Source organism: Macrobrachium rosenbergii, chromosome 1 (assembly GCF_040412425.1).
Source record: "Macrobrachium rosenbergii isolate ZJJX-2024 chromosome 1, ASM4041242v1, whole genome shotgun sequence".
NCBI lineage: Eukaryota > Metazoa > Arthropoda > Malacostraca > Decapoda > Palaemonidae > Macrobrachium > Macrobrachium rosenbergii.
This window is the reverse complement of record NC_089741.1, coordinates 27,231,492-27,254,120: the sequence shown is the minus strand read 5'-3', so window position 1 is coordinate 27,254,120 and position 22,629 is coordinate 27,231,492. Positions and strand designations below refer to the sequence as shown.

Below are 22,629 nucleotides of genomic sequence, written 5' to 3'. Positions count from 1 at the left end.
TGCAATTGGCCAACCGTTGTGATTGTGCTTGAATAATGCAATGAAAATGATCTGCAATGCTTATACTTAGAAAAAAAAACAACAAAGGCTCTGAGGCCTTGACAAGGCTAAGTAAAGATATCGAGTTAGTGGAACCTTTCTTATAAAAAAAAATAAATAAAAAACAAAAAACAGAAATAAATGATCAGATCAAGTATAGGCCTGACGATTAATCACAGAATGAAATACGAAACAAGAAAATTAAAGGCATTAAATAAAAATGAAAAATTAAGATGTTCAATTAAGATCACATTCAATAATGTCACAGCTTTGGTTCTGATGCCGAAAAAAAAACGAACAAAGTAAAATGACTTGAGAATAGTGGAATGGCTTTTTTCACCTGTGCAACAGGTGAACAGGTAAATGAGGCCTGTGACCGACCCTGTGATGGAAAGTGGATCACTGATTTAAAAAAAAAAGGACACAGCTAAGATTCACAAGTGTTCTATGAGAAATCCTCCTTCGTGGAAAAAAACACAATCTCTTATTTAAGACAATCACCATTTTTTTTGTATTTTAGTAAACGAAGCGCACAAATAAGATGCTTTGTTTTTTCACATGCTACAGAATAGGGGAGAAGGACTTAAACAGCACGAGAAGGACAGAGAGAATGAAATAACACAAATAACCCACTGTGATCACGAAAAGTCAAGACGTGACACTTATATACAGCGTGAAAAAATCTCACCAGTAAAAAAAAAAAAACCGATGCCAACACCTATATTTAAAAAAAAACTCTAAAACTCTTACAGTGACACAAATTGGAACAACAGTCAAGTAACAAAAAAGCCCAGACTGAAGACAGTATTAAGACAATAATGACGCATATATAATCATATATATATAGATATATATTTGGATTATTGAAATGATCTCTAACAAGAAACCAAAATGTCAAAAACAGAAAAGGGAAAAAATGTGAACGAAAGGAGAAAACGAAACGAGAACAACGAAGCCTTGGGATTGGAGGTGTCAAAAGTCTGCTACCTTTTAAGACAGATTAAAAGAAATAATAATAATAATAATAATAATAATAATAATAATAATAATAATAATAATAATAATAATAAAAAGGAGGAGAAGAAGAATAAGAATATCAAAGGCTAAAAGAAGGAAGCAGATGAAACGAAAAGCGTCGAAATAAACACTGAAAAAAGGATGGGGAAAAAAGCTAAATATTTAGGACCATGAGATGAAAAAGCAACAAGCTATGAGAGGTGTCTTTTTTTTTTTTTAGCTATTATTTCGGGTTGACAGCGATAGAGATATACACAAATTGGTATATATAGCAAGCAAACAATAATGGTGGAATGTTTGTTCACATTCCCACATGCAAAAGGCTGCACTCAAATTACAGAAGGAATAAAGATTAAAATGGGCAATTGCCTCCTATTGGGGTCATATTGCATACCATGTGCATACGCATACTATGCAATATACATACGCATATGCAAATTCATATACATGGGAAAGTAGTATACATATTCACATATGCTCGGTCAGGTGGTAGTGCAAATCAGAAATGTTGCTGACAAATAGGAAGAAAAAATATAAGAATATTTATGCAAAGTTGCCAGCTAACTCGATCTGAAAGGAACTTGGGTAAAATATTAAAACTATGGAGAAATAAGATGCAATACCAAAAAAGGAAAAAAAAAACTCAAACCAAAAAATAGGTAAATAAATATATACTGTAAATGTTTCTTTTTTTTTCTAAACGTGCTCTTTATTAATCTTACCTCGGGTGGAAGTTGTTCCGAAAAACACTGAAACGCAGCACGGAGAAAAAGCCGCGGTTAACCCAAACATTCCCACAACTACTACAAGCTAAACGGGAACCAGTATACATCCGAGACCACCGGTGCGTACCAGACTTGAAATGACTCTATTTTCACTCATGTGAAGGAAAGACGGCAATTACCTTACATTACGGAAATCTTTCGAGCATGAAAAAAAGTCTACGGAAACAACACTCCGTATTTCAAACAATGCTTAGGTTCTGAACGTTAAGTGACTTGATTGTAAACATCATTAAATGGCCATTATGACTGGGAGTGATAGAGAGATAATCCTTTAACCAAGCATAAGTTAAAGCATGCTAAAGCTTTAATAGACAATTCCAACCTCTCAAAGATACACAGAAGAACGTCAAAGGGACATCAAATATAATTTAACTAAATAGTAATTACTGACTACCGATGAGAGTTGTATAGTTAGTTTAACAAGTTTTACAGACATACTATTATGCACAGTTAATTATCTCTCGTATGACTGCAAATGAGCTCTAAACACTAAGCCAAGAAGGAAACCAGCAAGTACGCAGCGGGGTTCGGACGAAACACAACATGGTACTTGTATCCTGCTCACAAGTTAATGCATCCAACACGGGTACCCCATACAACTTTGCTAAGCCGGTACTCTGTTTGGGCGGCCAATCTACAGAGTACCGTCAACACTACCGATAAATCTAAGGCGAGTCAAAAGGCATCATTCTCAAGAACCTGGAACTTGGTTGGCACATAAGCCCCGACTCAAGAGAGAGTGAGACGTGAGAAGGATCAGGTGGAGAGGAAGGAAGAGGAGCAGGAGGAAGAGGAAGAGGAAGAGGAGGAATAGGCGCAGGACGAGCTAGAAGGAGTTCTTTAAGAGTTATGAAAGGTGAGACTTGAGAAGGCTCCAGATGGAAAGAATTAAAGACCAAAGTTAATCGATACAAAGTGACACTACTTAGACGTATAGGCAACTTGGGTATCACAGGTATTCATCCAAGATGAGTATCGCCTAAGCTGTTTAGGAAAGAGCATATTCAGAATTTATGTACCTACAAGCTACAGGTACTTGAGAAGGCGATCCCCAGAGGTTGACAACGAAAATATCTATGAATGTTTTCAAGAAGTAGCATAGACCTTTACGTATCTAGATTGAAGAGAATTAATCAGAATAGATAAGGAAATTCACCATGACTATCCCATCTGCAGACTATGAATCTCAAAACCCTTGTAAAGAGGTTGACATGAAGAGATGGTGATACACTGCATCTGCAAGAGGCACTCAGCAAATGCTAGTCACTAGGTAGATACTTGAGTCACTCAGCAACTGCTAGTCACTAGACAACTTCTTGAGGCACTCAGCAAATGCTAGTCACTAGGTAGATACTTGAGTCACTCAGCAACTGCTAGTCACTAGACAACTTCTTGAGGCACTCAGCAACTGGCAGACGCACTCATTTATCGACTGAGAAACTTAGTAACTGCTAGAGGCCCTCGACAAATGCAAAAGGAACTAGGCAGCTGGTAGACACACTTGGCCACTGTTACTGGTTACTTACTGTGTCCAGCAACAGTTACAGGTCCCTGGCAACTATTAGGGACACTTGGCAATTACCACAGGTCCTCATCAACTGCTAAAGGTACTCAAAAATTGCTAGATACCCAGCAAACGATACAGGTCTCTGTCATCTGCTACAGGTACCCTGCAACTGAAAAGGGAACCCAGCAGAAGCTAGAGGGAATCAGGAACCTCTAGAAGAACTCAGTATCTGCTAAGGTAACCAGCAACTGCTAGATACAACCAGCAACTGCAGGAAGCACCGAGTATACACAAGAGGTATTCAGTAACTGTTAGAGGAACTTAATAATTGCTAGTACAGACGACTGGCGAGAGCACTCAGCACATGCTAGTGCCATTCAGTGAGGCGCATTCACTTAGCAAATGAAACATTCAATAAGCATCTGTTGGAGGCCCTCAGGAAATGACGGCGTCAGTCAACAACTGCTCGAATCACTCGGCAAATGTCTGAGCCAGTCAGCAACACTTAGAGTTTCTCATTCACTAGTAGAAATCGAGGTTCTCCTCATGTCATCAGAGTTCTTCTAGTCTCACAGACAGGACTTAAGTAGAAATCGCTACCTATTTTGATCTGTTGTCAATACTATATATATACACAGAGCCACTTCCAGTGACCAGGTATATAAATGAGGATGAATCAATCGCAACATGTAGAGACAAATGCGAATTCTATCAACATGTAGCAAAGACGTTTCGGTTGACCTCTGGACTCATCATAACAATATATATTTTTTTTGGTATCATCAATATTCATTGATTCATGATATTTTTTTTTTCTACCACTGTCTACTGTAGCAACACAAACGTGACTACGCCTCAGCAGTGTGACATTGATTAACAAACGGCAATTATGAAGTACAGTGACTACACTATGTTTGGAGCCACCCAGCCTCAGACAAAACACACACAATCTCCAAATGGTACGCGTGGGATGCAATACAGTGATAAAAATACTAATGTTGTTTTTAAGGACAATATATCTTTTTTTTTTTTTTTTGAGAATAGTATTCCTTATTACTTTTTTTTTTAAGTGAAGATCAAAAGGTTTTACTTTAACACTTTATAAAGCTCACAGGGAAAAATTTATTTACTGATAATCCACAGAAAAAGATAAGTAGCCATTCCTCGAATAACATATATCTAAGATATCTGATGATGATGATATAATATACATAAGAAAAGAGAAAATGGATCAGTTCAAATGGAGACAGTTAATACTGGATGAAGTCCAAGTAAGAATCGAATATATTAACGATAGTAATAATAATAATAATAATGATAATAATAATGATAATAATAATAAAAATGCCTGTGATCATGAATATCATCTAAAAAAATGGGAATGCGTTTTAATAAGAGAGTAATTCAACATTCCAGAATGGATTTTGAAATAACAAATAGAGAGCAAATAGACTGGAGAAAAAAATAACACGAAATCTACACAATGACTTGAAAGAGAATTCTAGATTCGATACTAATCAGTTGGTATAGTCTTGATATTAAACAAAAAAACTCTGTGCAATAATACTATTCATTCAAGTCTCTTCTAGATGAATCTATTTGTTGAATACTTTTTTGTCTTTGTTTTATCCTTAATATATATATATTTTTTGCTTTTAAATTTGTTCGTTCATCAGATAGAATGAAGGACATAGGACACCAAATTACTCCTACTGGTACATTACTATCTTAACAACTGTCGTCGACAGTAGAGACACAGAGCGAAGTGCAACTCTTGGACTGAGGAAGCGCGTGTGTTCTTGTGAGGTCTACTAGAAACATGAAGATGCCTGACACGACACACCACCCCCTACCCCAACCCCCCTCCCGCCGAAGGCCCCACTCACCTCCTGTTGAAGTTGTCGCTCTTGGTGAAGAGCTGCAGCGAGTCCTCCTCGATCAGGAAGCCGATCTTCTCGAAGAAGGAGGCCGTCGGCCCCGCCGGAGTCTTCCTCAGCAGGATGTCGAAGGGCGTCGCTCTCGACACGCACAGCTGGGAGTCGATGCAGGCGGACTGGGTGCAGCATTCGGGGTCCTCGCAGTCCTTCAGGCCATCTAGGAACAGAGGTCAAGTTCAGAGGTCGCGTCGAAGTCGAAGGGAAGAGGTCACAGATCATGGGGACAGGTCACGGGAAGAGGTCAATGGTCATTGGAAGAGGTCACGGATCAAGGGAAGAGGTCATGGATCAAGGGAAGAGGTCACGGGTCATGGGAAAAGGTCACGGATCATGGGGAGAGATCAAAGATCATGGGAAGGGGTCCCTGGTCATGGGAAGAAGTCGCAGATCATGGGAAGAGGTCAAGGGTCATGGGAAGAGGTCAAGGTTCATGGGAAGAGAGGTCAAGTTAAGAGGTAACGTCGTAGTCGAAGGGAAGAGGTCACGGGGCATGGGAAGAGGTCAAGGGTCATGGTAAGAAGTCACAGGTTTTGGTAAGAAGTCACGGGTCATGTCGAGAGATGACAGATCATGGGAAGAGGTCACGGGTCACGGAAAGAGGTAACGGGTCATGGAAAGAGGTGAGGGGTCATGGTAAGAGGTCACTAGTCATGGAAAGAGGTCCGTCACGGGAAGAGGTCACGGGTCATGGCAAGAGGTAACGGGCCATGAGAAGAGGTCACAGGTCATGGGGAGAGGTCACTGGTCATGGAAAGAGATCACAGATCATGGGAAGAGGTCACAGATCATAGGAAGAGGTAACAGGTCATGGGAAGAGGTCACGGGGCATGGGAAGAGGTCACGGGGCATGGGAAGAGAACCGGAGAACCCATAACTTATCAGTACGCATCAGAAATGCCTCCCATAGAGAGACACTTCTGAAACTTCACGGACATTTATGGTTCTTAATTACAGATTAGGAAGAACGATTTCATGAGAAAACAAGTTAATCAACTTTTTAAAAAACCTCAATAATTACGAACTTATGACACAGCTTAGGAAAAAAGGAATACAGTATGTCTTTGTCTCTTTGTGACAGTCTCTGCATTTCGTCATTCATTGAAAAAACTGAACTGCTGTTTACATGCAATTCAGGTACATGAAATCTGAAGATAATTTATTCAATAGGATAAACCCGAGAGCGTCAATTGTCTTTTCGGACTTAAAAATTGTTTCACAGATAATTTAAACAGCAACGTGACGTAAAATGAAACCACGAAGTTCCATTAAAAAAAAAAACACACTCTACAAAATTTTTGCTTTAAGAAAAATTTTGTAAACCAAACGTAATTGCATAGCTTCATGTTATGGGCAAAGCAGAGTTTAATGTCCTCTAGAATCTAAAATAAATTATTATATAAAATCGTAGTGTTCATTTGAAAAAAAAAACCATAATGAGCACTAAGAAGAAACTCCAAGTAAAAAAAAATTTCACCAGAAACACCTCCTCCAGATGTAAAACTCATCTCTCCTCAAAAACCTTACCTAGATCGTTAAAAAATCATAATGGTCATATAACAAGAAACTCTAAGTAAAAAAAAAAAAAAAAAAACACACACACACACCCACACCAAACAGGACACTTACTCCACATGTCGAGCTCATCTCTTCTCAAAAAAAAAAAAAAAAAAAAAAAAAAAACTCATCTCGATCGTTAAAAAAATCATAATGAACACATAACAAGACACTCCAGGGAAGAAAAAAAAATATTACGTGTCTTGGTTGGTGTAATTTTTTATTACACCAAACAAGACACTCACTCCACATGTCACACCCATCTCTCCTCAAAAGAAAAACCTTACCTCGATCGTTAAAAAATCATAATGAGCACATAACAAGACACTCCAAATAAAAAAAATTATTTCGTGTCTTGTTCGGTATATTTTTTTTTACACCAAACGAGACACTCACTCCACATGTCAAACTCATCTCTTTTGAAAAAAAATCTTACCTCGATCGTTAAAAAAACATGATTACGTAAAAAAAAAACACCAAGTAAAAAAAATTACACCAAACAACACACTCACTCCACATATCAAACCCATCTCTCCTCAAAAATAAAAACCTTACCTCGATCGTTAAAAAAATCATGATGAGCACATAAAATAACAAAAAAAACTAATTTTTACACCAAACAAGACACTCACTCAAAAAAAAAAAAAAAAAAAAAAAAAAAAAAAAAAAAAAAAAAAAAAAGAACCTTACCTCGATCATTATCAAGATGGTCGTTGCAAAGTGTCTCCAGCATGACGGAGCAGTCCGGTCCATCCCAACCTTTTTGGCATCGGCACCTCCAAATCTGTTCGCTGTCTGCCTCGCACGTGCCCCGATTCTGGCAGTTGCCCGGGCATCCGGAGAGGGTGCAATGGCGCCCGTTCCAGCCGGTCATGCAGACACATGTGCCGTTCTTGCACTGGCCGTGTTCGCTACATCTAAAAAGGGGGTCAGAAGGCAGTTGGGGGTTAATGGGGGTTGGAAAAGGTGTGGTTACCGTCGAGGAAGGTTTTCGACATGGCGTGGTAATTTGACATAAAAGAGGGAAAATTTGGATTTGGGAAATTTTTGTACAGCCGTTTGGAAAATTTGTTATCTTTAAACGCTTCTTTCCATGACAATGCAATAGGTAGTCTAAAACGCACAGACTAATAATAATAATAATAATAATAATAATAATAATAATAATAATAATAATAATAATAATAATAATAATAACTGAAAGTGAATCTACTACATAGTAAAATAAATACAAGCTTTCGAAATCATTGCTTAGATATAATAATTATCTTTTGCCTTTTAATAGCAACGTTTTCACTACAAAATGCTTTGTGCTTTGCAGCTTACGTTACTTGTTCATCTTTATATATATATATATATATATATATATATATATATATATGTATACTGTATATATACATATACATATATACTGTATATATACATATATATATATATATATATATATATATATATATATATATATATATATATATATATAAAACTATATATATAAACGCATGTATATATGTATATTATTCAAAACGTTCTTATCAAGAACAGATCACCATCAAACAGTAAAGAATATTATCATGACAGTAATATACCAACACAAAACACCTACATGTAAGCATATTACCACAAGCACGTACGAACAGACGCGGTAACATGTATGTACTACGTATCAAAATCTCCAAATCATTCATATGCGTATACAGACGACCAATTTGAGTGTCCACATTGGTAAATACTGAACTCGGCTACTTTTTTTGTCTAAAATATTAGCTCCCGACGCATTTAATTTTTGCCAAATATTTCACGACAAACATTTGCAAATATTTGCCGGACAATCAGGGCGATGGCATAATTAAATCTCGGCGAATATAAACACGGCGAATTGATTGGCACGGCAGCCATTTTGATACTCGGCCAAACCTGAATTTGGAGCGGCAGGTATTGTGAGAAGAGTTACACACGTCAGGCCTCCCTATCTCGCAGGTATTCCGTGGAAGGCATCAACTCGAGGATCAACCTGTTTGGGTTAGTTTACCATTTCCTTAACTCCCAGAATCGTGAAAGTGACTTTTGATTTTTTTTTATTTTTTTTTTTTTTTGGGGGGGGCATTGGACATCCCCGTCTCGGCTTCTTATTAACCTTGAAAATATACTTTAGTTGTTGAATCAAGGCGGCATTGTGCCAGCACGGGCTCTTGTACTAAAAAATGAAAAATAAAAAAACTCAAGTTCACCTAACTTAGCGGCAAAGAAAGAACAAGAAAATTATTTTCACCGGAATGTTTTAAGGAAAAAAAAAATACACGACAATAATAACAAATGAACACCATATTCTTTGAAAGCTTGAATTTCAAGTCAGTGCCCCTTTGGTGGGCTTGTTCCATATGAATAGGGATCGTCTCCTGAAAATAATAATAATAATAATAATAATAATAATAATAATAATAATAATAATAATAATAATAATAATAGAAAATGGACACTATATTACTTGTTAGCTTGAATTTCGAGTCGATGGCCCCTTAGGTGGGCATGTTCCATATGAACAGGGATCGTCTTCTGAATAATAATAATAATAATAATAATAATAATAATAATAATAATAATAATAATAATAATAATAATAATAGTAATAATAATGATAGAAAATGGACACCATATTCTTCGTTAGCTTGAATTTCAAGTTAATGGCTCCTTTGGTGGGCTTGTTCTACATGAATAGGGTTCACATTCTGAATAATAATAATAATAATAATAATAATAATAATAATAATAATAATAATAATAATAATAATAATAGATTCACAATTTCGTGAAAAACAATGTGTAATAAAAATCCACAATTATGGAGTAAATATATTACCATGTAAAATAAACCAGTGCTAACGCTTGAACGTTAGCACTGATGAGGAACACCGTTCAAGTGTCCGAAAGTCGTTGGTTTATTTTACATGGTAATATACTTTCTGTATAATTGTGGATTTTTATTACACAATAATAATAATACAGACAGACACACAAACACAGGCACTCACCTGGGGTCGCAGAGAAGCTCGGCACAGGTAGGACCTGTCCAACCACTTTCGCAGGTGCAGGCGTCGTTTTCGCAGGACCCGTGGGGACCGCAATCGAGAGAACAGGCCTCTGTGGGACGAAGGCAAAAAAGAAGACAGGGGGTCAGTTTTACTGCTGTGACACTTGTTTCCAGGAAGTGCTCCTCTGCTTGCTGGAAACGAGCCCGGAAATCAATTGTAAGTGTTGGGTCGTGGTTGCAGATTAGTAGGAAAAGATCTGGTGAGACACACACACACACACATATATACATACATACATACATATATATATATATATATATATATATATATATATATATATATATATATATCACTAGATCTTGTCCTATATAAAAGGTTTATGAGTGTATTTATCTAACAATCGCAGACACATACATACACTCACGCACATACAAATATACTTATATGTATAGATTATTTATATACAGTATATACATACATAAATATACATTAATGTATATTCATACACACACACACACATATATATATATATATATATATATACATATATACTGTAGATATGCATATGGATATTTGTGCATGTGTGTGCGCCTGTGCTCATTATACATACACACTCATAAACCATTCACAAACCCCTGTATCGTAATAAAAAAAAGCGTGCTTGAAAACCCAAAATACCCAAGATACACTTCTCAGAAGCTCGTGCCATTTAAAACAAATGTCTTTCAGCGTCGCTTCCAACGAATAGAGCGGAAGTTTTATGACCTTCCAAGACACTTAAGCATAAAAATGTAAGGGGGAGGGAGAGAGAGGGGGGGAGGGTTTGTCTTATCAAAGGGGTGGAAGAGGTAGGGGGAGGGGTCTCTGTCCCCAACTCCATTGCAGATACTGAAACAAACGGAGTGTCTTGTTGTATTCGAAGGGAGATAAAAAAAATAAAAATAATACTTAACGCCATTAATTCTTCCCGTGAAATCTTGCTATAGTAGACTGAACCCTTTACGTTTTACGTGAATTTCGAATACAAACGTGGCATTTATAGGCTTATGGACAGTATTTTAAACGTATCTATTCAAGCCCATTCACAACCCAGTGCTAGGATAGGGCCGTCTGTATGTCTAAATGTGCTTGTCTACAGTGAGTTTATTAAGTGCATGTAGTTCTAAGTGACTTGCAGGATTTCTCCCTCCTCCCATTATACCAGTCTCCTCCTCCTCCTCCTTCCCCACCCTCCTCCTCCTCCTCCTGAAACATTCGCTTTAACCTTTCTCTCTCTCTTTCTCTCTTGCTCCCGAGATGTTTCTTCGCCCGTGACTCCATTCAGAAAGCGCCCTCTCTCTCTCTCTCTCTCTCTCTCTCTCTCTCTCTCTCTCTCTCTCTCTCACGTACGAATACTCGAGTCAATTCTGGGTATTTGGCGAGCGAAAACTCGATACCCACTAATGTGCTATGTGACGTTCCCATCATCCTTTGCATTATGGTCCAATTCTCAGATGGTTACAATTTTTTTCTTCTTTTTTAATAAGTGGGTGGGATCTCTTCTTTCTGTATTTCTCTTTACCTCCTCTGACTTCTTCCTAATGAACACCGTAATATTCTTCAGAAGCTTGAATTTCAAGCCAATAGCTCTTTTGGGCTTGTTCCATATGAAGAGGGTTCATCTTCTGAATAATAATAATAATAATAATAATAATAATAATAATAATAATAATAATAATAATAATAATAATAATAATAGCGTTATACACACAAATTCACGCCTCGTGATCTCGAATGCACATTAAAAATTTAGAATAAATGTTAAAATCCTGTAATGTTTTCAACATATATGATTTTGCATATATTTGCACTGATATATATATATATATATATATATATATATATATATATATATATATATATATATAGCTATACATATATCTATATATACACACACACACACGTACGCGTGCACACACCTGATTGCCCATTAATTCACATAAAGATAATGTGAAAATTGAATGATAAAATGGGATATGTGGCGTTCCTAACATTTCTCATTTGATTCCTGAATCCTCAGATGTTTCCAGTGAAATACAAACACACAAACAACGAATTCACATGAGCATAAACAATTATGTTATGCACTCACATAAAAATAATGTGAAAGTTGACTGATCAAATGGGATATGTGGCGTTCCTAACATTTCCCATTTGATTCCTGAATCCCCAGATGTTTCCAGTGAAATGCCAACTCACAAACAATGAATTCACATGAATTCACATAAATATAATGTGAAAGTTGAATGATAAAATGGGATATGTGGCGTTTCTAAGTTCTCTCATTTGATGCACGAATCCTTAAATGGCGTCAATGAAATGCATACTCACACATATACAAACAAATTCACACAGGCATAAAAATTTACAATAAATCATGAGAATTATATAAATACCGAATTCACTTAAATGTTCATCAGTATGGATATAATTCCTTTGTTTCTGAGAATGGTGGAATAAACCTCTTAATGTATTAAATACCTTGATTCTTTTAATATACTAATATGTTGAATAACTTGATTCTTTTAATGCCAAATATTATTTACACACCTGTTTCTCGCGGGTTAGTGAAAATAAAAAACGAAAAATAAAAGATAAAATAAAGAGAGAGGACGGCAATGCTTTAATTAAAATAGTAACCCCGTTCTCTCTCTTTATACATATTTTCTTTCTCCTTATCTAAAAGATACCTACCTATGGAAATTTGTAAATTTTCTTCTTTTGCATAAAAAAACCATGCATATACAACTCAGTCTGTTTTCTCCTTATACCTAAGAGTTGGCTACTTCTTGAACAGTTTTTTCCCTTGTTACCTAAGCAGTGCATACTTAAGGAACACTCTCTCTCTCTCTCTCTTCCCTGATTCCTAAATGCTACTTACCTTTGGAAATCTCTCTCAGGGTTCATTTTGGAACTCTCTCTTTTCTCTGTTCCCTGATTCTCAAAGGTTACTTTCTCTCTCTCTCTCTTCCCTGATTCCTAGACGCTACTCTCTCTCTCTCTCTCTCTCTCTACTTACTCTTGGAGCAGTCGGAGCCAGTCCAGGGATGGTCGCAGACGCACTCGTGGGTCTCCATGTTGAATGCCCCGTGCCCGTTGCAATCGGGCAAGCACTGGAGGGCATCGCTGTCCATGATGGAGCAGTCAGGACCCTGCCAACCCTTCTGGCAGACGCAGGTGCCCGAAGCGGCGCACCAGCCGTGGTCAGAGCAGGTCGGGTGTGGGCAGTCCACTGTAGGGAAAGGGGTATGAGAAAGGTTTAGTGAATGGGAGAGGTTGTTGTTAGTTGTTACTGTTATTGTTGTTATTGTTATTAATGGAAAATGGTAATGGTTTATTGTTATTATTATTTTTATTATTATTTTTATTATTGGTGAAAAAATAGCAGTGGCAATGTCAACGTCGATGGTATCATTATGAAAAATAATATCAATGTTTATATATACATATATATATATGTATATATGTATAAATTATGTATATAGGCTATATAAATTACATAAATAAATATATATATATATATATATATATATATATATATATATATATATATATATATAAATATATATATACACATATATATGTATACATATAATATATATATATATATATATATATATATATATATATATATATATATATAAAGAACTCGGAATATACCAATGAATAAATAAGTAAATATATCAAACATGGTTAAAATATAAATTCCAAAAACAGTGAACGAACTCGGCTGTGTAACTTGGATATAAGAGTAAATAAATAAATAAAAAATTAATTAATAAAAAAATAAGTGAACAATATATATATATATATATTATATATATAAACTCGAAACCAGCTGTCATCCTCCAAATACTTCGACGGTGCTTTTGAGATGCAAAGCCCTGCGTGGAAATCCCACTTCGTTTTTTTTTCTTCCTCATGGAGAGCAAATTCCTTATCATATCCCCCGAACGCCCGCCCCCCTCCTCTCTCTCTCTCTCTCTGTTCCCTGATTTCTAGACTCTACTTACTTTTGGGCCTTTCTCTCTGATTCCAAAACGCTACTTACTTTTGAATCTCTCTCCCAGTCTGTCTGTCTGTTCCTCTCTCTCTCTCTCTCTCTCTCTCTCTCTCTCTCTGTTCCCTGATTCCAAACGCTACTTACTTCTGGAACTCACTTTTTCTCTCTCTCTCTCCCTCTATTCCCAGATTCCTAGTCTCTACTACTTACTTTTGGAACTCTCTCTCTCTCTCTCTCTCTCTCTCTCTCTCTCTCTCTCTCTCTCTCTCTCTCTCTCTCTCATTCCAAAACGCCACTTACTTTTGAAACTCTCTCTCTCTCTCTCTGTTCCATGACTCCTAGACGCTACTTACTTTTGGAACACTTTCTCTCACTCTCTCTCTCTCTTTTTCCCCCGAAATCATATCTTCCCACTTTCGCAACGCCGTCCCAGCTCTTGCATGCTAGACACGAATAGGACTTATTTACGCAAGTCCTACATACACAACTGCTAACTCCTTCTTCCACTCCTTCCTTCCCCCCCTCCCCTTTTCCTGCTCCCCAGCCACCGGCCCCCCACCACCACGACCGAAATTTAATTAAATGCCTTACGAAGAAAATGCCCGGATGAGAGTGCCAGCTGTTCGATGTCTCGCTCCGTCGAGAAAATGAAATCCCTGCCGGAAAATACGGCGCGGCGTCGCCTTAATCACACACACACACACACACACACACACACACACACACACACACACACACGTTCCGGCGCTTCAAAGGGAACTATTACTAATAATAATAATAATAATAATAATAATAATAATAATAATAATAGGATCACGATATTTACAATAACAATAGCAGTCATAATGATGATGAACAATTACTACTGCTGATTTTAATGCAAACACAGAATGATAATAATAATGGTAACCGTACCCTGTTGCTGATAATAATAATAATAATAATAATAATAATAATAATAATAATATAATAATAATAATGAGGATGATGATAAAAGTAATAATAGCAGTGATGATGATGTTAACAACTACTAATACTTTAGATAAAATGAAAAAGGAAAATAGAAATGGCAGTCGTACCATAATAATAATAATAATAATAATAATAATAATAATAATAATAATAATAATGAACATCTACTGTTTGTGATACAAGTACCATAAAAAAAACCTGACAATTATGGCAACAGTACCCCGTATAATCTTTATAGTACAATATCTGACTTTTCGAAAGATAAAGATAAAAAAAAAAAGTAAATACACAGCACCAACGAGCTGTGTGACCTATCTCGAGGGAGAAGGGACGGAAGGGGATAGGAGAGGGAGGAGGGTTAATAATCCTTCAACCCCCTTCCCATCCTAACCCCCAACCCCTCTCTTTTCCCAAGAGGGGGTGGGGAAAGATATTAGTTATTCTAAAATGTCAGGTCTGCCTGCCTCCTCCCCCTCCTCCTCATTTAATCCCGAGTCAAAGAAGATGGCGTCACAGAACTGGAAATGCCGCGGATGAGATTCACCTGATATTTATACCCATCGAGGAGGAGGAGGAGGAGGAGGAGGAGGAGGAGGTGGGGGAAAGGGAGGAAGTAGTGGCGGAAAGGAAGGAGGAGGAGGAGGAGGAGGAGGAGGAGGAGGGGGAAAGGGAGGTGGTGGTGGAAAGGAAGGAGGAGGAGGAGGAGAAAGGAGGAGTGGAGGAGGAGGAGGAGGAGGAGGAGGAGGAGGAGGAGGAGGGAGGAGGGGGAAAGGGAGGAAGTAGTGGCGGAAAGGAAGGAGGAGGAGGAGGAGGAAAGGGAGGAAGTGGTGGTGGAAGGAGGAAGGAGGAGGAGGAGGAGGAGGAGGAGGAGGAGGGGGAAAGGGAGGAAGTAGTGGCGGAAAGGAAGGAGGAGGAGGAGGAGGAAAGGGAGGAAGTGGTGGTAGAAAGGAAGGAGGAGGAGGAGGAGGAGGAGAGAGGAGTGAGAAAGGAGGAGGAGGAATAGGAAGAGGAAAAGAAGAGGAAGAGGAAGAAGAGGAAGGAGGAGGAGGAGGAGGAAAGGGAGGAAGTGGTGGTGGAAGGAAGGAGGAGGAGGAGGAGGAGGAGGAGGAGGAGGAGGAGGAGGAGAGGGAAGTGATGGTGGAAAGGGAGGAGGAATAGGAAGAGGAAAAGGAAGAGGAAGAGGAAGAAGAGGAGGCAGGAGGAGGAGGTGGAGGATAGGAAGGAAGTGGTGGTGGAAGGAAGGAGGAGGAGGAGGAGGGAAGTAGCGGTGGTGGAGGAGGAGGAGGAGGGGGAGAGGAGAAAGGGAGGGATCCCCCATCATTTTGCTTCCATAAACCTCACATCTGGTAACATGTCGATTTAATGTTTCTCTCATCGACGGGAAAAGTGGTCAGTCATTCCTGCACCTGGGTTTAAAATACCAGTTTTTTAAAATCTTTTACATTTTTCGATTTACACAATTTATTTTAATCTTTTATTTTTGCTGATTTAGATACGGATAATTTTTTTTTTTTTTTTTACATTTCTTGGTCATTTTTATTGATTAAGATGCGAAGTTTTTATCTACTACATTTCTTGGATTTTTTCATAATGAGATTTAAAAGCAAATTTTTCTTCATTTTTATATTTCTTGATACAACTATCATTTTTTTATCTGACATTTCTTTTTCTATATTTCTTGGATTGTCTCTTAACACAGCCTTCTCAAACCAAGCCAGAATGGTACATTAGTAAGTGAAATGTTGATAAAGTTTCAGGTCATCTGAACGAGTACGAATCTATAAAAAACATTCCGTATCAATAAATTCACCGATTTGTATTCCTACTCAATCACCCAAACACCGCAAAAAAGTTGATAAATATTATATAAGATTTACGATGCTTACACGATATATTTGTAGGGCTTTTATAGCTAAATGAATGAAGTTTGTCTTCATTAGTTTGTTGAATTGAATTGAATATAGAATTTAGGCCAAAGGCCAAGCACTGGGACCTGAGGTCAGTTCAGAGCTGAACCGCAAATTGACAGTATAAGGTCTGAAAGGCGTAACAGGAGGAAAACCTCAAAGCAGTTGCACTATGAATCAGTTGTTAGGAGATGGTGGAAAGTAAGATGGATGCAAGAGAATATGAAAGGAGGTACATCAAGAGGAACGAAAGGGGTTGCAGCTAGGGGCCGAAGGCACGCTGCAAAGAACCCTAAGTAATGCCTACAGTGCACCGCACGAGGTGCGGTTTTTCTGCCGAGTGGATTGTGACGCAAAGATATCTCTTGACAAATCAAACATTATATCACTGTGCCCTCTGGAAGTTCCTTTTCAATGGAATTTCGTTTTGAAGCTTCGTCAATGTGATTTTTGAAAATTCTGAACAATAATCATCTTAACGCTTAAGACGCCTCATATAATATATATATATATATATATATATATATATATATATATATATATATATATATATATATATATATATATGTATGTATATATATGTGTTATATATATATATATATATATATATATATATATATATATATATATATATATATATAATATATACAAACGTCCTTTAATATATATACCCTCGGAAATAATATATATATATGTTATGAAGGGGAATTTTTAGTTGATAATAAGTCCATATATCGAACGATACGGACGAGAATCAGGACTACATACTAACGAAATCGGCCACAAGAGAGTGTAGAGAATTGGATATTAAGAACTTGCTCTGATTGTATATGGAGTATCGATAAATAGTCATATATATATATATATATATATATATATATATATATATATATACATATATATATATATATATATATAACAGTATATATATATATATCAAGAATATATATATAGCTCTCGTTTTATATTATATATATATATATATATATATATATTTATATATATATTTATATATATATATATATATATATATATGTTTAATACATATTTACACTCACACCATTGTGGATTTCTTCACCATTCTAGTGATTCATGCGATTATAAGATTTTTATGAATGACCATAACTACACGATGATTCATGCAAACTTAAAAGCTGTTATCAAAATTCTAAGTGTAGTCTGTACTTTAAAGAATTTTCTCACGTTTATATTTATGTCAAGTGATAAATTCTGAAAAAAAAAAGGTTCAATTTCTGACCCATGCAAAGATATAAAGATTTCTGCTATAATAAAACTCCCTTACCAAAGTAAAAAGGCCGGGTAACAAAATTATATAAAAAAAGGCCAAAGCATTAAATGAGAGAAAAATGCCATAGAATACAATGATATAAAAAAGGCCAAAGCATTACATGAGAGAAAAATGCCAGAGAATACAATGAGAGAAAAAGGTCAGAGAGTAAAATAATGAGAGAAAAATACCAGAGAATACAATGAGAGAAAAATGGCTAGAGAATAAAATGAGAGAAAAAATGGCCAGAGAATAAAATGAGAGAAAAAAGGACAGAGAATACATAATGAGAGAAAAAATACCAGAGAATAAAATATAGAGGAAAATAAAGGCCAGAGAACACAATAATGAGAGAAAAAAATACCAGAGAATAAAATAAAATACAAGGAGAGAAAAAATACCAGAGAATAAAATAAAGAGAAAAAAGGACAGAGAATACAATAATGGGACAAAAAATACCAGAGAATACCGCGAGAGAAAAAATACCAGAAAATAAAATGAGAGAAAAAAAGGCCATAGAATACAATAACGGGAGAAAAAAAATACCAGGGAATACAACGACAGAGAAAAAAAGGTCAGACAAAAAATAACGAGATAAAAAAATTAAAAAAAAACTAGACTCAGTCTTATGGGGAGATCGACAACACTCACACACAGTCTTAATTAGATTTACGAAGGGAATTACCCGAGAGAAGTATGAAAATAATCCCAATTTTTTATAATTTTTAAAATTTTTTTCTCGACATATTTATTCACAGCAAAGAAAGTCACTCGGAAGAGGCGTGATGTGAATTTGAATTGCTTTCCCAAAATCCCTCTCCCGAAGCTTCCCCCCTCCCCCACTCTTTTGGGGTGGGTGGGGGAAGGGGGGCGTGAGGACGAATCATGGGGATAGCTGGAAAAGTTAACCAAAAATCGCACGTCGGAACAACTCGGGAATATTTTTAATGCAAATTATTCTTATTAAATATAATTGAGGATATACATTCATATATAGGTCACTGAAACGTGTACCCTAGTGGCTTTTTCTAGCCCGGGTCTGAAGAAGGCGAGAAAAAGGAAAATGAATGTCTTTCACGAAAATTATTTTCAAAATATGTGGTTTTTCTCTTCATGAGCAAGATATGAATAAGCCAAAACGGTGTTTTCTGATTTACGATATATTAAAATCTGGAAAAAAACATTCTCTCTCAAAATATTCATCACCAAGTGAACCACTGAAAATATCAAAAAAGCAATCAAAGAGGATATATATATATATATATATATATATATATATATATATATATATATATATATATATATATATATATATATATATACACACAACACGCACACATATGTACATACATATATATTTTTTTCTCCTATTAAACTACACGTGGGTATACACAAAGTATTTCAATAAAAAAACAAATAAACCGATGAAAACATAATCAAACGCATACTTAAACTGACCTCCTTTCAAAAACCCTTAAAAGAATAAAAGAAAAAAAAAAAAAGACTGACATAGCAAAAACACTGCGCCCCTCACCTTCGTCGCAAAACTCGCCCTTGAAGCCTTTGGCGCACTCGCACCTTCCCTCGATGCATCGTCCGTGTCCGTTGCAGTCGGCGACCTCGCACTCGTGGTGGCGAAGTTGGCACTCCTTGCCCTTGAAGCTCGGGTGGCACTTGCACTGCCCGGACACGTACTCCCCGTGCCCAGAGCAGAGGATCGGGCACAGCACTGAGGAAATGAGGAGTGGTTAGTATGGAATTTGGTTTTGTAAATGTATGTATACACAGGGTGTATGTATATATATACAGTATATATATATATTATATATATATATATATATATATATATATATATATATATATATATATATATATATATATATATATATATATATATATATATATATATATATATGAAGAATCAATTTAAACACTAGACATACTATATATATATATATATATATATATATATATATATATATATATATATATATATATACACATACATATACACACACATACACACACATATACCCCAGAAAAATTACTATGAACATTAAATGAAAAACAGGAAAATTAAAACTTCAATTATCGAATCCATATAAATCCATATACTTAAAATACCAATTCAGTACCTTCTCTAATATTACCTGAAGGGTAATCTCGGACAATATCCTACGAGGTGGAGTTCATTAACATTCTTTTCCTGTTTAAACCTCAACATCGGGTAAATATTAATATTTTCACTGAAGAATAAAATCAAATCTTATTCAGATTCAATCCTTTCTACCAAGGCTTAGCAAATGATTCCTCGACTACTGACTAACTGTGAGAGATTTTCCGTTGTACTGAGCAATTAAAAATAATCAAAAAGTTTAAATAAAAGGGTTTGTCAGAATTCATTGGAGATAATTTGTATCAGCAAAAGAGAAATGACAACCGGACTAACGCGACGTCAGTTCACAGCTACAATCAATCAATAAGCATTAAAGAACGAACTGAGACTAAGAGAAAATAAAATCGTTTCAAAGTGAGTCGAACTACCACAAACATCTGCGGGATGGAAAACTACAGACAAACCTAAAAAGAAAACTAAACAGAAAACTATGGAGAAAATTAACAAGAGAACTATGCAGAAAACTATAGAAAAAATCAAGGGAAAATAAAGAGAAAACTAAAAAATATATAAAAACTAAATAGAACACTAAAGAGAAAACTAGAGAAAATTAAAGAGAAACCTATAGAAAAAAAGAGAAAACTATACAAAAAAGAGAAAATTGAAGAGAAAACTATAAAGAAAACCAAATAAGAAAGCTATAGATTAAACAAAATAGAAAACTATAGAGACAACTAAAAAGAAAACCATAGTGAAAACGAAAGACAAAAAAACAGAGAAAACTAAAGAGAAAATTAAAAAGAAAGTAAAGGAGAAAACTATAGAAAAACTAAAGAGAAAACTAAAAAGAAAAATATAGAAAACTAGAGAAGACTACTGAAAAACTAAAGAGAAAACTATAAAGAAATCAAAAGAAGAAATTAAAACGAAACTATAGAGAAAACTAAATAGAAACCTACAGAGAAAATTAAAGCCAAAACTCTAGAAAAACTAACAGAGAAAATTAAAGGGGAAACTAAAGGGAAAACTAAACCATCCTCGGCCCAGCCTATATTCCTTTACAGAGTCGGGCTAATACCAATCAAATCTCCTGTCAGTCAAACAGGCAGCTCAAGGACCCTCTCCAATCTCTCTCTCTCTCTCTCTCTCTCTCTCTCTCTCTGATCACAACAGAGAAACCAGCGTTCGAAGCCCAAACGGTTAAGAGTGTCTCTTTGGAATGCAGAATGCGTTTGTTGATCTATGTAAAGAAATATGTACCTGGTTGTTACTCGATTGTTGGGTGTTATAGAAGAGGGGGAGGTTAAAATTACATACGCCAGTATACTGTCAAAATGTATGCCATCATATGATTAAAAACGGGAGGCCCTCGACGAGGTAATCCTCACCACTAAAAGGGGAGGAATCATTCATCGAATACCTCTCTCTCTTATAAACACACATAATTAGCTAACGTTACAATATTACGAAAGAAGCAAAATTTACAAATATTTTCCTTAGACTGTCTCCCGAGAGAGAGAGAGAGAGAGAGAGAGAGAGAGAGAGAGATAAAAGGGACATTTTAATTTCCTTACAGGGAGAGCAAGAAGCATCTTCAATCTAATAAAGACTGTGTGTGTGTGTGTGTGTGTCACACAGAGAGAGAGAGAGAGAGAGAGAGAGAGAGAGAGAGAGAGAGAGAGAGAGAGAGAGAGAGAGAGACGTATCTTCCACCTGTTGCTATGGGCGTTTCCAAAAGAGTGCAGGTGAAGCATTTTTCCTTTCCATTTCCTCTCGGTCGAATGGCAATAATTCTGCGAAATGATGTTTGATGTGATTCATTCTGCTCTCTCTCTCTCTCTCTCTAAAACTTCCTCGGCTACTGGATATGACGAAACATTTTTCTCTAAAATTTCGCAATTTCTAACATATACCTTTCGACTTTTATATCGATTCTGAAATATGTCTGGAAATGTTCTAAATGGTCTTATTGATACGCAAGGCGATCATGGGACGACAGTGAGAGTGTATGAAGTGTTTTCAAACTATATAATTGAATATATATGAATATAAAGAATAAAAATTGATATTTTTCTTTCTATACGAAGTATTTTCAAACTATATAATTGAATATATATGAATTTAAAAATAAAAATTGATAGTTTTCTTTCTATATGAAGTATTTTCAAACTATACAATTGAATATATATGAATGTAAGAATAAAAATTGATATTTTTCTTTCTATATGAAGTATTTTCAAACTAAATAACCGAATACTGAATACATACATAAATATACATATATGTATATATATACATATATATATATATATATATATATATATATATACATATATATATATATATATATATATATATATATATATATATATATATATATATATATATATATATATATATTTTTTTTTACAATCAGCGCATATATATATATATATA

The 22,629-nt window shown here is 35.8% G+C and overlaps 1 protein-coding gene across 1 annotated transcript in view; it reads right to left on the bottom strand.

The window, feature by feature from the left end:
• Positions 1-22,629, bottom strand: part of LOC136845057 (teneurin-m-like) — a 98,400-nt gene that overhangs the window by 37,546 nt on the left and 38,225 nt on the right. Inside the window, 6 exon segments of the mRNA XM_067114900.1 lie at positions 1,779-1,805; positions 5,235-5,442; positions 7,530-7,756; positions 9,869-9,977; positions 12,927-13,139; positions 19,612-19,806. Coding sequence (XP_066971001.1) covers positions 1,779-1,805; positions 5,235-5,442; positions 7,530-7,756; positions 9,869-9,977; positions 12,927-13,139; positions 19,612-19,806 — 979 coding nt within the window.